The 14,604-nt window shown below is 38.3% G+C and overlaps 1 protein-coding gene across 1 annotated transcript in view; it reads right to left on the bottom strand.

Annotated features, from left to right (window-relative positions):
- rgs3a (regulator of G protein signaling 3a) overlaps positions 1 to 14,338 on the bottom strand; it is a 170,523-nt gene extending 156,185 nt beyond the window's left edge. The window contains exons 1-2 of the mRNA XM_026259999.1: positions 14,205 to 14,338; positions 10,685 to 10,752 (exon numbers count right to left, since the gene is read on the bottom strand). Of these exons, the coding sequence (XP_026115784.1) occupies positions 10,685 to 10,699 (15 nt within the window). The 5' untranslated portion in view covers positions 10,700 to 10,752; positions 14,205 to 14,338. The remainder of the gene's footprint in view (positions 1 to 10,684; positions 10,753 to 14,204) is intronic.
- Between the last annotated feature and the right edge of the window lie 266 nt (positions 14,339 to 14,604).

Raw genomic sequence — 14,604 nt, 5'->3', positions numbered from 1 at the left:
ACAACTTATCAAAGTAAAATAATATGAGTCAGACAAAGCAGATGTGTATGCCAGAAACTGTCCTGTCAGAGAGACCTGTAATGGGTGTGTTTGAAAGCTAGCAGTATGTTGAACGGTTTCTCATTTGTGAAAGGAGATTCTTAGCTGTGTTGGCCAATCAGCGTCTGTGCATTGAGAAACTATATTAGTGTTTCTGATCATCATTTAAGTGATGTGTGTGGTATTAAAGGGTTAGTTCACCCAAAATGAAAATTCTATCATTAATTACTCACCCTCACACTGTTCCAAACCCTTAATACCTTCGTTCATCTTTAGAACACAAATTAAGATATTTTTGATTAAATCCGAGAGCTCTCTGACCCTCCGTAGACAGCAATGCAACTGCAATGTTCCCAGGTCCAGAAACGTAGCAAGGACATTAAAATTCATGCTGGGATAATCTCCTTCTGGTTCAGAATGTCAATCTTATTTTGACCCTCACCAAAAAACTACCTCTTTCTGTTCTTGGGTCCTCTCTCTATATACAGAAAACAAACTAGGTTTGTTAATAAATGACTCAGATGTCTGCAACCACATCTTTCATTTAACAAGCAGTTCTATAAACAAAACAGGGTAACACTTTAGTATAGGGTACAATTCACACCAATAACTAGTTGCTTATTAGCATGTCTATTATTAACAAATTGGCTGTTTATTAGTGCTTATAAAGTACATATAATGCATGACATCCCTAATCCTACCCAATACCCTAAACGTAACAACTACCTTATAAACTATTAATAAGCAGCAAATAAGGAGTTAATTGAGGCAAAAGTCATAGTTAATGGTTAGTAAATAGTGAGAATTGGACTCTAAAATAAAGTGTGACCAAAACGGTTTATTTTAGAACCAAGAAGGTCTGTGAGGTGATTCTAGGACAATGCATAGGCAAGCCAGCAAAGCAAAATAAGCAACTCCAAGTGCTTTCCCCAGTCAAGGTCAGAGGGTTTTGCTTGAATACAACAGTTCAATGGACAAGTATGGTAGGAATAAGAACTTGGGAGTATCCCAAAAAAGTGGCGTATACCAGCAGCATTTTATTTTCTGCTTTGGTGACCACAAGAAAGGGTTGCTGCAACAAAACTACTGGCTTGTGGATGCAATTTAATGTGTGTTTGTGAAGTTCATGGTTTTCTTTGGCTATAAGTATCAGGGCCCATTCTACAAGGAATGAGGCCTCATCTTGGGCCTTGGCCAGAGGTGTTTTTTGGTAGAGATTTGTATGGTGATAGGCAGAACCTCTCAAAATCATCAGATTTTAGAATTTGAATCACAAACTTGCCTGCTTCTAAGCCTTTGCCATGCATATGCTAATAGGAGAATTAGCTTTAGAGAATGATAAAGAGTACAATTTGTGACCATACAGGAATCCTTCAGGAAGCTGTGGTGTGATAATTTTATAGTGAGGAGATGCACCACGTCTGCAGAGGGTGTTTAAGCCTCTGTGTGCAATGGCTGATCTTTACATGAAATGAAGGGATTACATCAGAAATCTGGATTAAACAGAAAGACACTACAACTGAGAGAGAAAAGAGACAGAGGGAAGGGGGATAGAAGGGTGAAGAGGATAAAAAGAGAATGAGAGTAAAAAGGGGAAATGACAGGGTGTGAGATAATAAAAAAATATGTCATCAACATGCTTCAGTAGTTGACAAAAAAACTTGTTCCTTGTGCTTTTTCATTTAGGTTACTTCTCTTCAGCATATGATACATGTTCTCTATGTTATTATGCTCCATTAACATCTGAAAAGAAAACATGTATTTTTTCTTTTATCTGCTGTCATCTAGAGCAGTGCTTCCTGTTGGCCCCCACCACTGGACATTTAGCACTGCAGAAACTGACACACCCAATTTAGGTCTTGCAGTCTCTACCAATGAGTTAAGTTGAAGGTGTGTTGGTTTACACTAAAATCAGAAACCTTTTAATGCGTCTAGTCATTTATTTACACAACAACTGTGTTTTGGGAGCCTGAAAATGCAAACTTTTGGAAATGTGCAAGTTTCTGAAAACAGTAGCATTAGTGTGTCCATGTAACTTACAAAATGTAAACGGTAACGTCATACGCATGCATATTACATGCTTAGTCTAATATGAATGCATATGTGCATAGGCATGTAGTGTTTCTTTACAAACTGTACACTGCTTTACACTGGAGACATTTGAAATGCATGAACCTGGAGTAAATGATAAATGTATCCTGACCATTTGTAATCAGATCACTGACAATGCTCTTAAATACTGTATAAACAGAGCCTGTCTTTCACTTGATGAATTCCTGCGATAAGTTGTGGTCATCAAGAAGCTGCAATCAATATGCAATATGCCCAGCTGTACCAGATAAGATTATTGCTGTACCCTAAGTGACTACAGTAGGCCTACAATACTGGTTTTAATTTAGAGCTTTAGGGTTAGACTAGAAAATTTCAGTCTTCCATCATTCATCCTTGTTTGTCAACTGTCAGTTAAAGAACTAGCGTTTTCACAACAGTGGCACATACACTGTTTGGTCAGAGGACTTCTTGTAGTATGACTTCTTGCAATCAAAGACTCTTGGTGCAGGTTCATAGCAATACCTTAAAGCACTGATAATGACATTCATACATTATTTAAGTGTGGATTAAGTCTCCAAATACTTTTGAGGTTCACTGTATGTGGATCTATCCGAAGTTGACATGTATGGAGTGAGATAAGCGTCACACTTTATTTTGGCAACCAATTCTAATTATTAATTATGACTTTTTCCCTCCAGAAACTCCTTATTTGCTGATTATTAATAATTAGTAAGGTAGTTGTTAAATTTAGGTACTGCATGGGGTCTAATTAAGGGATCTAAAAAAAGGACATGCAGAATAAGACATTAATATGTGCTTATAAAGTACTAATAAGCAGAATAAATAAATAAAACTGAGAAAAAAATATGCTTGAAGATGAATGCACTCATCTTAACTCATTTTAATTTCACAAAAATATTTTCTAAATGACTGCCAAAAAAAAAAAAAGAGTCTGTTTTAAGAGTCTGCTCCCACAGTCACTTTGTGCCAACCTATCATATTTTAAAAGAATCAGATAAAAACTTGTAAAAACCCATTGTAACCCTGGCAACCCTGTGGGCACAGTTTGGGCACAGTTCATTTTAAAGCTGCATGTATACACCAAAAAACTGAGGAGGGCAAGGCCATGAAAAGCACATAGAACACTGTTCTCAGAGGGACATTAAATGGACATTGAAGTCTTTTCAATCCATCAGCACATCGCCTCTATTGAGAATTCACAAGGCATTTTCTCTTCCATTAAAAAAACTGGGATTAGAGAAGAGGGAATGTCTCCTGTTAGCCCTGCATGAAGAAGCACTTTAAACTTTGAATACTCTCGGTAGAAAGAGTGATCAAGCACTGCTTTGTTATTCAGGGTGAACCATAGACCTTGTTTTTGAAGGGCATGGCCTGAATTTGAAAGTGATGCCAACAAAATACCAAAATAATTTATATAACTATGATTTTATTTGGATTTTAAGTCTCCTAATGGGTATATTATCATATAAGTCACCACTAGAATGTTAATTATTGGAAATCCAAATCATGACTACGGTCTTATACTTCCTGTTTTATTTTTTTTATTTTTTTCATTACTTTGATCACACCATTAAAAGTGTGGTTATACAGGATGTAAAGCCTGGGGGGACATGATGAAAATAATATATATATAATATATATTTAAATGCTATTGCATTCCCCAAGAAACTTTTCATTGAAATATAGTTATTTTTTTCTCATATCTACTTTTATTTCCAATAGTTTTGCATTTGCTTGCAAAAGCATTTCAGTATATTTTTTCTTCCAATCTCTTTTTATTTCCATAAGAAGTTTTACATTTGCTTGCAATGTTTCTCCAAGGAATGCGAAAGTTTTTTTTAAGATGATTTCAATCATTCTAACAAGTTTATCTATATTTTATTAGAGCCCAGACTGAAACTTCAACTGAAACTACTTTTTTTATTATTAAATTCTTGTTCTGTTTTTAAAGAAACATTAATTTGTTTCCTTTTTTAAATTAAAATTCAATTATCCATGTGTTTTTAAACCTTCAGGCCTAAATGCCTTCACTGCTGCTTCTCATGACCCTGGTTCACCCTTATGACTAAGGCTTCAGGTCAGAGACACTCCTCCACATGTGATGAGCCAGGGCTGTCAGATCCTTTTACCTTGTCCCTTGTTGAGCAGAGTGAGCCAGGGCCAATTTAGAGTGAAAGGGCTAAAAAGAGAAGCCTCAATGAGCTTTTCAGATAAGAAAGAAAAGGCCAGAGAGGAAGAAGCCAGCTAAAAGCCTGCAGAAGAGAGGGCCAGCAGACTCCTCAAGCTACTAGGGATTATTGTTTTTAAATTAATTTGTATTTTGATTAGTTTTACTAGCAAGTTTGGTAGTTAGTTAGGAGCAGAAAGAGTGAAGATTTTGGATTAAGCCTTCTCTTCTAGCATACTGGGCTATTTGATAGGATAGCAAGATAACAAGAAAGCTGCCTAAGCTTTTGGACATGTCCACTGGCTATTGCTTGGAGGGAAGAAGTTGCTGATCCTTGATGAAAAGTAATTGTCCCTGCACATGCAAAATTTCAATTTAGCAGACTATCTCTGCATCCAGGTTTCTTCCAAAATAGTAAAAATAAAAAACGTAAAATAACACCACCAGAACAAAAGCTCTCTAGGTCATAATGCAGACACAAAGTAAATTTTACAGTGCGATTTGCCTCCCATCCAAAGTCAAAAGAGAGAACACACTATGACATGCAGAGAGCTTTCTCTGTTCCATCGCCTTTTACAGTTTTATAAGTGTCAAGATAAATAATATTTCAGCTTGAGACCAATGTGTTTTGCCTCTTGTGCCTCCTCTAGATGTTTCTGAAAGGATAATCTGCATTTTGTGTATGCATGAATATTAACTGTGTTATCCATTATTAGTAACCCTGCAGAGCATCATGGTTTACATGCAAACAAGCTTTAAATGTGAAAAAAAAACGTTTGGTTTAGTAAACAATTATGCATCTTGTACCATAACGAAGTACAGTGTTTCCACCAAGTTACAAATTGTCAAAAGAAAAGCTGCCTGAAGCTAGAATAAAGTGTTTTCAACAAATGCAAAGGACTGTTGACCATTGACAAAGCATTAGTTCACAACGATCCTCACCTGTATTCACGAATCAAGAAAGAAGCATTGAGAATCCGATATTTTTGAGACAGATATAGATCAAATTAAGATGGTATCATAGACCCCTACTGATATTGTCTGGCAAAGCATAAATGTCTTGATTACAATATCTACCACAAGTCTGAATATGGAAATACAGATGGCTTGTCATGTACTGTATTCCTTTGCCTGAGATCACAGATCAGGAACTGAAGAAATATCAGCTAATTTACACATTCTTCTGTATTTCCGATATAAAAGAAGTTGCTCTTAATATAGACAGCCAGCACAGATAACAATAAAAGTCCATGAGCTGTAAAGAGTTTTTGTAAATATTGTGAAATATTTCAATTCAAAATTAAATTAATTGTTTCTCATGTGGCGGTCTCTAAAAACAAATTGACATAGCACCTCATTAATAAAACTAATACATTTGGATGATGATTTATTCAAAGTGTAGGGACGAGTTCTGTGGTTTTATGAACCCAAGAATGCACTGCTCACATGTACAGTAAATAATTAATGCAACCTCTTATTTACAGGTAAGTATAAAACTGTTTGGTTTATATTTTTAATGTAGCCTATATAATTGTACGTAATATATTAAAATTGCATTGCAATGTTTTGTAATGTTTGCATGCTTTTTTTTTTTTTGTGGAGGAGCGGTTGATGAAATATAGTTCTTGTAAATACTTTCCAACATTTCAGTAACAACTTTACATCTAAAATCCATGCAAATCACAGCGAAGCTCAAGAGTTACCATATGGTGCCTTGCAGTGGTCAAAAAGGATTTAAACATTGAATTTTGGTGGATTCAGACTGCAAATAAATTACCACACAACCTTGGTGTTTGTCAAAATACAGTAGGTAAGTCATGTTGGGATTTTTATGTGGGTGGTAGGAGATAAACCCTGACATTCTGGATTCGGATGGCAATAAAATCACAGACTAAATCCTGTAAATGTTGAAAATAGGTCAATTCCCTGTGAAAAAAAATACTATATGAATAAGGCTTATGCAAGATTAATGATAAATGTAACAGGATTGTGTGTTGTGGGGAACTAAACAGAAAATTTAATTCAAGTTCAGAAAAGCAGTGTTGCAAGAAATTCACTCAGGCCAGCCTTTCAAAAATCTGTGGTGAAAAAACAGGAAAGGTGAACCCTTTGTTTACAGCAGTTATGTTGGCTGACATGAGGGCTTAACAACTTTACAGAGTAAACACCACCTGGCATTAATGATTCAAGATTCAAGCACTCTCAAGCACTGAATCAAATACACTTGAGGTGTCTTCTCAACATCAGAGTTTGTCAGGACAACTGCCAAATTACATCATCTTACATACACCAGGACAAGAATGGTCAGGAGTATGCAATGCAACAAAACCACAAAGATGCAAGCAAAAGAAACAAAGACAACAAACAAAGCCTACAGGAACTCATATTAGAGCAGCCAAGGAAACGAATGTCCTGTCGCTTCACTGGAGAAAGACCTCTTATTTCTGCTGCTCAATCATCTGGCCTTTTATCTCCTTCTAAATCAGACAAACTACACCAACAATGTAGTTTTGGCGACACACTATTTAACACAATCAGAATCGTATGTCTTCTTGTCAAAACATTGAAGACTGGTACTCACCCACCACAACCGGCTTAGCAGCGCAGTATTGCACAGTGTTTATCAATGTTTTCTAGTTGTGCTCTTACTTTATGTCTCAGCTCTGTACAACAAGAGCATGGACTGACCCATGTCAGGCAGCAGCAGCACCTCCTCCACTGTCAGTATATCCTCTTTAAACCCTCTTTAAATCTACTCTGAGACATGTTCTAACTTAAATATATTAAACAATTAGACAGATCCAAGAACAGCTTATCTGACCCAACCACTTCCTCCCTCAATGCTACTCCATGAAAACATGTAACATACAAGTCATGGACCTCCTTTATGGTGTCTTTTGTTCTTATGGAGCTTGAATGTGACTTTTCACAGTACTGTAGATTCCATAGTCAAAAAAAGAGCAGTGTGAATATAGCCAATTTTGTTTAAAAAAAAAAAAGAAAGAAATAAACTTAATTTGGAAGAGCATGTTGGTGAGTAAAACCATGATTGGCTCCCCCAGACGTGTAAGGAGTAGAGCACAGTCTCGGGAGTACCCCCCGGGCTGCTATGGGTGATGAGGGTATGTGATGAGTGGGGTGTGGCCAAGAGCCGTAGGAATGGAGCAAGGCCAGTGTAGTAATTGAAAATGAGCGACACCTTCACCACTCACCAGTCTCAAGTCCCACGGAGGAGCTCCAGAAGGATAAAAGGAGGAGTAATGACAATGAAGGACGAGAGAGGAACAGGCCTTGATTTTATTTTGTGTTTTGGTTCTGTTTTGTGTTTATTTTGTTATTGATGTTTTATTTAAACTTAATTTAAATTTTATTGTATATTTATTTTAATGTCTTAAACTACCTATTTTGTTACTGTGCTAATTAATAGTGTTTTCACTATATCTTGAATTTTAATATTCATTGCAGAGTTGATGTTATACGGCTGGTTCAGTAAATTGCTGGCCGACTCATTGATCAGCTGTAAAACAGTTAAATGATTCCCCTTTGAGCTAAATTGACCTGTTTCCTTTAAAGTCAGCTATCGCAGTAAACCATTCTCTCGAAGCTGGCCAATCTATCGGCAGGAATGACCTGAATGTTAAGTTCTTGAAGGGTGCACAGAGGCTGAATCCTCCTCACCCTACAGCTACATGAAGGAATATTAAAAATGACTGTGTAAGTACAAAGAAAATAAACTTAAGAGCAGCATGAATTTCGGTTTTAGATAAAGGATAGCTGGCTGTTAAGCAGTCTGATGGCTTGAAGATGTTGCTGTTCTTCAGTCTGGTTGTCCATGATCGTATGGAACGTAAGCTACTGCCCGATGGCAGTGTGGAAAACAGGGGATGAGCAGGGTCAGTCGGGTCCTTGATGATGCTGCAGGCCTTCCTCAAGCAGCTACTTTGATAGATGTCCTGTAAGGCTGTAAGTTTACGTCCAATGATGAGCTCTGCTGTTCTCACCACTTTCTGAAGACCTTTGCAGTCGAAAGAAGAGCAGTTCCTGTACCATATAGTGATACAGCCTGTCAGAATGCTTTCCATAGTGTAGCGGTAGAAATTTGTCAATGTTAGAGGAGATGCCAAACCTCTGCATCCTCCACAGGAAGTAGAGATGCTGAAGGGCTGTTCTCACTATGGTCTCTGAGTGTAGGCTCCAGGACAAATCCTCAGAGATCTTAACTGTCTCCACTTTCTCTCCATTGATATGAATGGGAACTTGACCCTCTCTCTTTGACTTCCTGAAGTCCACAATCATCTTGTTGGTCTTGCTGACGTTTAGAGAGAGATTGTTTTCAGCACACCATGCTATGAGTGCATTAACCTCATCTCTGTAGGATGTCTCATCGCAGTAAGTGATGAGTCCTAGCATAATAGTATCGTCAGAAAATTTTAGGATGATGTTGGAGCTATACTTAGCAGAGCAGTAGTAAGTGAACAGGGAATATAAGAGATGACTGAGTACCAATCCCTATGGGCACCAGTGCTGAGTGTTAGTGAGGATGATGTGTGATGGCCAATTCTAACCACCTGGGTTCTGCCGGTCAGGAAGTCCAGGACCCAGTTACATAAGTGACTGTTAAGACCCAGATCTTTCAGTTGGGCTATAAGTTTTGTAGGGTTGGTGGTGTTAAATGCAAGGCTGTAATCAACAAACAGCATCCACACATAGGTGTCTGTTCCCTCATAGTGTTTCAGGGCAGAGTGTATTGCCATTGCAATGGCATCATCAGTGGATCTGTTTAAGCATAAAGCAAATTGAAATGGTCCAGAGTGTCAGGTAGAGAGGAGCAAATGTGGGATTTGACTAGACGTTCGAAGCACTTCATGATGACTATTGTCAGTGCTACAGGGTGGTAGTGATTCAGGCAGGAGACAGTTGTTGTTTTTTTGGGAACAGAGATGATGGTGGCTTGAAACATGTGGGGATCACTGTTAGTCTCAAGGAGAGTTTGAAGATGTTGGTGAAGACATCTGCTAACTGGACAGCACAGGCCCTCTGGACATGTCCATGGGTGCCATCTGGACCTGGAGCTTTCCGGCTGTTGACTCTCTTGAAGGCCTTACTCACTTCGAGTGTGGTTAGAACCAAAGGGCAGGTGTCAAGGTTAGCAGGTATTTTCACAACAGGGAATGTGTTGCCTGTCTCAAAGCGAGCATAGAATGTATTGAGCTCATCCGGTAAGGAGGCAGACAAAGACACAATACTGCTATTCCTTCCTTTGTAGTCATAGATATAGCGCAAACTGCTCCACGTGCGTTGGGGGTCAGAGCCATGATATTTTGACTACACTCTCTCCAGAAAGTCTCTTTTGGCTGATTTGATAGTTTTTTGAAGATCATACCTGGACTTCTTGTAAGCAGTTAGATCCACAGAGTTAAAGGCAGCAGTTCATGCTCTTAACCTTGCATGCACCTCACCATTTACCCATGGTTTCCGGTTTGGAAATGACTTAACATTAATGGATGGGACAACATCCTCTGTGCATTTGGTGAGGTAGCATGTCATAGAATCTGTATATTCATGTATGTTGTCTCCTGCTGCATCTTAAAACATCTGCCAGTCTGTGGATTCAAAGCAGTCCTACAGTCCTGGTGAGCAGGGTCCGAACATGCTCTGTCCAGTAAGGGCTCTGAAAGAATACTTCTAGCCCCATTCTAGCCTATTTAGACAGACTGAGCAGTGTTTTGTTTGCTTTGGTGGCCACCATAAAGGACTGTCGGACAGAAAGCAGTGACTTTCTTGCTGGATCGTCAATGCGTTAGCCTTGGCTTATGCCTCAGAAAGCTTGCAATGCCTTGCAATGTCAGGGCCCATCCCACAAGAGGGATGGCCTCCTCCTGGGCGTGGTCCAGTGGAATTTCTATTGGTGTGAGATCTGTGCGGCCACCGGTTGGTCATCCACGTCCACATTTGCCAGATTCTATAATTTAGACGTCCCTGCTACACAGGCGCGAGTTCTTTCATTTTAATGTACCACTCTTCCTCCCTAGGCGAAGCTGGTTATATTAGTGCTTCTGAGCTAATAGCTTGGGACACAATATGCACATGTTCTTAGGGGTCCTTATTAGTGCTCAGAGACTGGGCTTGCAGAGCAGGATGTTTTAACTGACGTGAAGTAAACTATGCTACTGTATCTTAGCTTCTAATCAAAGCAACAATATATAATTTTACAAGGTTATACACAGAACGCATGACATACAAATCTTAAGAATGATGGCCATCAACAAATGTAAAATAATGAGCTCTTAACATTATCAGGAAAAAAATAACTAACAATAATGACAAAACATTCTAGGGTCACTTTCAGACAATAAGCCTCACACAACAGAAAAAAAAAAGCTTGCAAGGAAAGTTGTCACTCACCGTTAAGCATTGCATATTCTCAGGGTTAGCAGAGTTGGAGACAGCAGCATGGTTTGCTGTAGCAGCTTCTGAGGACATATAAACAAATGAGTCATGGGCTTTGTCTGTCTCACACACGCTTGCTACAGAAAACTTGAAAATTTGCGTAGGTGGAAATTTTGAGTTCCTTGCTTTTCTGTTCTTCTTCCCCTAAGCAAATAAATTATTGCTTATTGCTGGGGACAGAGCAACTTGCCCATCTAACAATCTGAGCATTCAAATGGTTGCTGTTATGGTTTGATTAAAAAGGCATACACTGGGGTTAAAATAGTGGCATAGGCACAAAATCACTTGCAAAAGCTTCACCGTCAAATGCTGGAATGAGCTGCCAACCGCAATCACACCTGAAACAGCTGAAGATTCACCTTCTCTGCCATTACTTTACTAATCCATACTTGGAATTTTGTATACTGTAAATATTGTTGGCTTGTAAGAAAAACTGTTCTGCATTTGTAAATCGCATTAGGAAAAAATGTAACCTCAACACCCAAAAAAACACACAATTGTACAAAACATATATTATCAATGTATTTAAAATGTTTTCAAATCATGAGTAGCTTTACTATAATTAATTACAATAACAGTTATTTTTTTTTCCTTGTTTTTATAGAAGGCAGAACAGTAAGACACTCCCTCCCCTACTCTGATTTTAGGTCTCCTGAGACACTCAAGAGACCTTGATGAAAACTGGCAGACAACTCCCCATCCTCTCTGTGCTCACAACATAACATAGAATTGAATATCACCATCTCAACTGAGTCCCAGTTCCTCTTCAGCAGAGAGAATATCTTGTAATTTTCAGAGCTCGTCAGAGAAGTAATTACAATTTGTAAAGACATGTGCAGTAAAATATCCAAAAACCATTAGGCTAGTGTTATATATTTTGTCCAGCTGATTACTAACAATATCTCTAATGTTTTCAACTACATGTAAATCATGAGAAAATTCCCAATTCTAAACAGTGATTCGGGGCAGTGCAGTCACCTGTCAATGACGTTAGTTACCCTTTGTTACCGCCTTTACTGACGTAGAAACCACATGACAACAGTGTCGTGGACAAATGCGGAAGTAAGTTAGTGTCTAGCGTCCAGCAAACCACTAGCTTGCTTCAAGCAGTTCCTTATTTACTTCTCCTTGCAGGTTTTATGGTGGATTGTGTTACTTATTTATGGAAATAATTACTGTTTACCGGCTGCCGCTGGTTTTGTCGACAAGGACAGCTCCCGTAAACGTAAGTGTACGGGCCAACGAAACGACCCAAGAAGAGTTTTGGGACAAGAGAGAAATAGTGAGGATCAATATCGGTGTTGCATTTTGCCTGTGTTTTAATAATTTGTTGGCTTTTAAATTAAGGTCCTGAGATACTTGGAGCAAGTGTGATGGTGTGATGTAATTTCGAAAAAAATCAGGCCAAAACAGAGTTTGCTCAAGCTGGTAAAGCCTTCAAACTATCATTGGTCCATGGCAATTATGTTATTGGTAGGAATGATCTAGGGCTTTGCCTTCTATGACATGGAAATGTTATCAGGTAATTTTTTTCTGTTAAGTCCATCAAGGTAAGACTTGAGTAAAAATATGAACACAATAGAAAGTTGTGATTATAAAGAAAGTAGCACTTTTATTAGTGTAAAGCTGCTTGCTTTAAAGCAATCTTTTATACAAACTAATTTAACATGATTTGACTGAAGTTTCAAATTGCAGCATTCTGCAAGCATATCCACACAGGGTTTCTGAGCTCCTGTTTTCTCACCACTGTCATTTTTGTTGGCTGTTGGTGTACCACTGGTGGCCTAGGGAGAGGATGTGCCAGCTTAAGGTGTGTGGGTGTGTGTATGTGTATATATATATATATATATATATATATATATATATATAGTAGTATTGCAGTATATATCATGCTTCTGTTGCTGTAAATCAGTCACTTTTCATGGTTTTCATCCTTGTATGCACACTCCACATTTTGTCATAAATTTACCTCAAACAATTCTTCCTACCATATTGGAGGAAAACAAGTTGCATGTTTAATTGTCAGTCGTGGGTCACTTTGAAAACTTACCGGAAATACCAGACCATCTGGGGACTTTTGGCATTTGGCTCTTTCCAACATACTGTGGTTTGGGACAAACCTACTCTCACAAACTATTTAGGGTGGATAGAACACACATTGGGGCAGAGGGTAGTTTCAAAGCTGAACTCAGAGCCATCATGGGAGTTGCTCAGTGTGCATTTCATTTCTAGTGTTTGTTTAATTCTGGTTTATACTAACGCAGGACCTTCCACAGACTGCACATGCAGCTCATTGTGCCTGAGGCATTTGTACTTCACATATTTGACATTCAGTGGAGTTGAAGAACCATGTTAGCTTTTCATTTGGAAGATACAAAATCTAGGACATGCATAGCTGGTGCAGATGTGGCGTCTGAACTGCAGTTCATTTTATTTACAATGCATTAAAGTTACATGTTACAATACTGTTTTGCATTGCTGGTATTTCGAGGCATGTGTAGAGAGATATTGCCATGCAACATCACTCCCATAACACTGACCTATGCACACAAAGATGAAAAATTCCTTTCGATTTCAGCATGCATTTAATAAATAAAAGAAAGTAACAATTTTAAAATAAATAAATAAATCCGCAGACAGGCTGGTGAGTTTCTTACACCTACTTGTCACAAAGAGGAATAAAAGAAGCCAAGCAGTATTTGTGTTTTCAAACAGCTCTTCAATCCTTTTTATTTTTTTTTTTATTTTTTTTTACATGAACAGGTGGAAATCCGAATAAACATGTTTATCTTGACAAATTACAGTGATGAACATTTATCTTGGTGTGAACGCGCCTGAACCCTCACACAAACTATTTAAACAAAATATTTAAGATATTTAATTTGTATTTTTTTAACAGTTGGAAATGTTTGTTGGTTCTCGCAATGTTAAACGTCAGGTTTTATTATCCTGAAGGCTATGTAGGCAAAACCACATACACTGCCTTTGCGCAAACATTATGCAATCTACCCACACTAAAAAATGCATTAAAGAGCAGCTTGGCCCACTTTTGTGTGAAGGGTATCAACAATTTCAAAATGCTTAGGCAACTTGAAAATTGACTCAGTGACAAATCAGAGCAAAAGAGAAAATTAGTGACCGAGAGAGGGACAGATGCTTATTAATGATTCAGATCTTCATGTTAATCTATTCAGCAGTTAGAAGTCACTGACATACTGACATCAAGAGTTAGTGAGTTCTGTTATCTCGGCCCCAGCCACAAAGAAAATGCAAAAACAGACGCTGAATAAAATGTATAGAAGATGCAACTTGTAAATGACAGTACCATGACTAAGACAAGCTTCCACAAAAGCAAGCTTAAACCTCACCAAAACATCTTTTAGACTCATAAAGAATGGAAAGGCTGTGCTCCATCAGTGACTAATGTAACGCACTCATTAAACACGCATCAAAGACAGAACGAGAGATCACTCACCTAGTCACTGCTGACACACACACTGATGTTCAGACAGATGTTGAGAGTGTGGAAATTATTCCCTCAAACTCAGTTTCAACATTGACGTGAGCAAAAATATTATCAGACTCCAGGAGCAGGGCGCTGCTGACTCTAAACTCTGAGTAAATGCCACAGGGTGTGTATGATTCTCAATGATGTGTGTGGCTTGTCCAGCCCCTTCCCTCCCTCCATCCATCCTCTCTCGCTCCCCATATAACCGATTTTAATCCTCCACTCACCCAGCAGACTCTTGGAGTCTGTGCTTAGTCCTGCCTACATCTTCTTCCAGAGGGGTTTAAAAACATCACATATCTATATCATGCAAGGTTATTTTAGGTTTTATTTCATTTTCCATTTGTTATTCATATTTAAGCTAGCA

This window comes from Carassius auratus, unplaced genomic scaffold (genome assembly GCF_003368295.1).
Source record: "Carassius auratus strain Wakin unplaced genomic scaffold, ASM336829v1 scaf_tig00215316, whole genome shotgun sequence".
NCBI lineage: Eukaryota > Metazoa > Chordata > Actinopteri > Cypriniformes > Cyprinidae > Carassius > Carassius auratus.
Note: the sequence above shows the minus strand (reverse complement) of the source record. Positions and strands in the feature narration are given on the sequence as shown.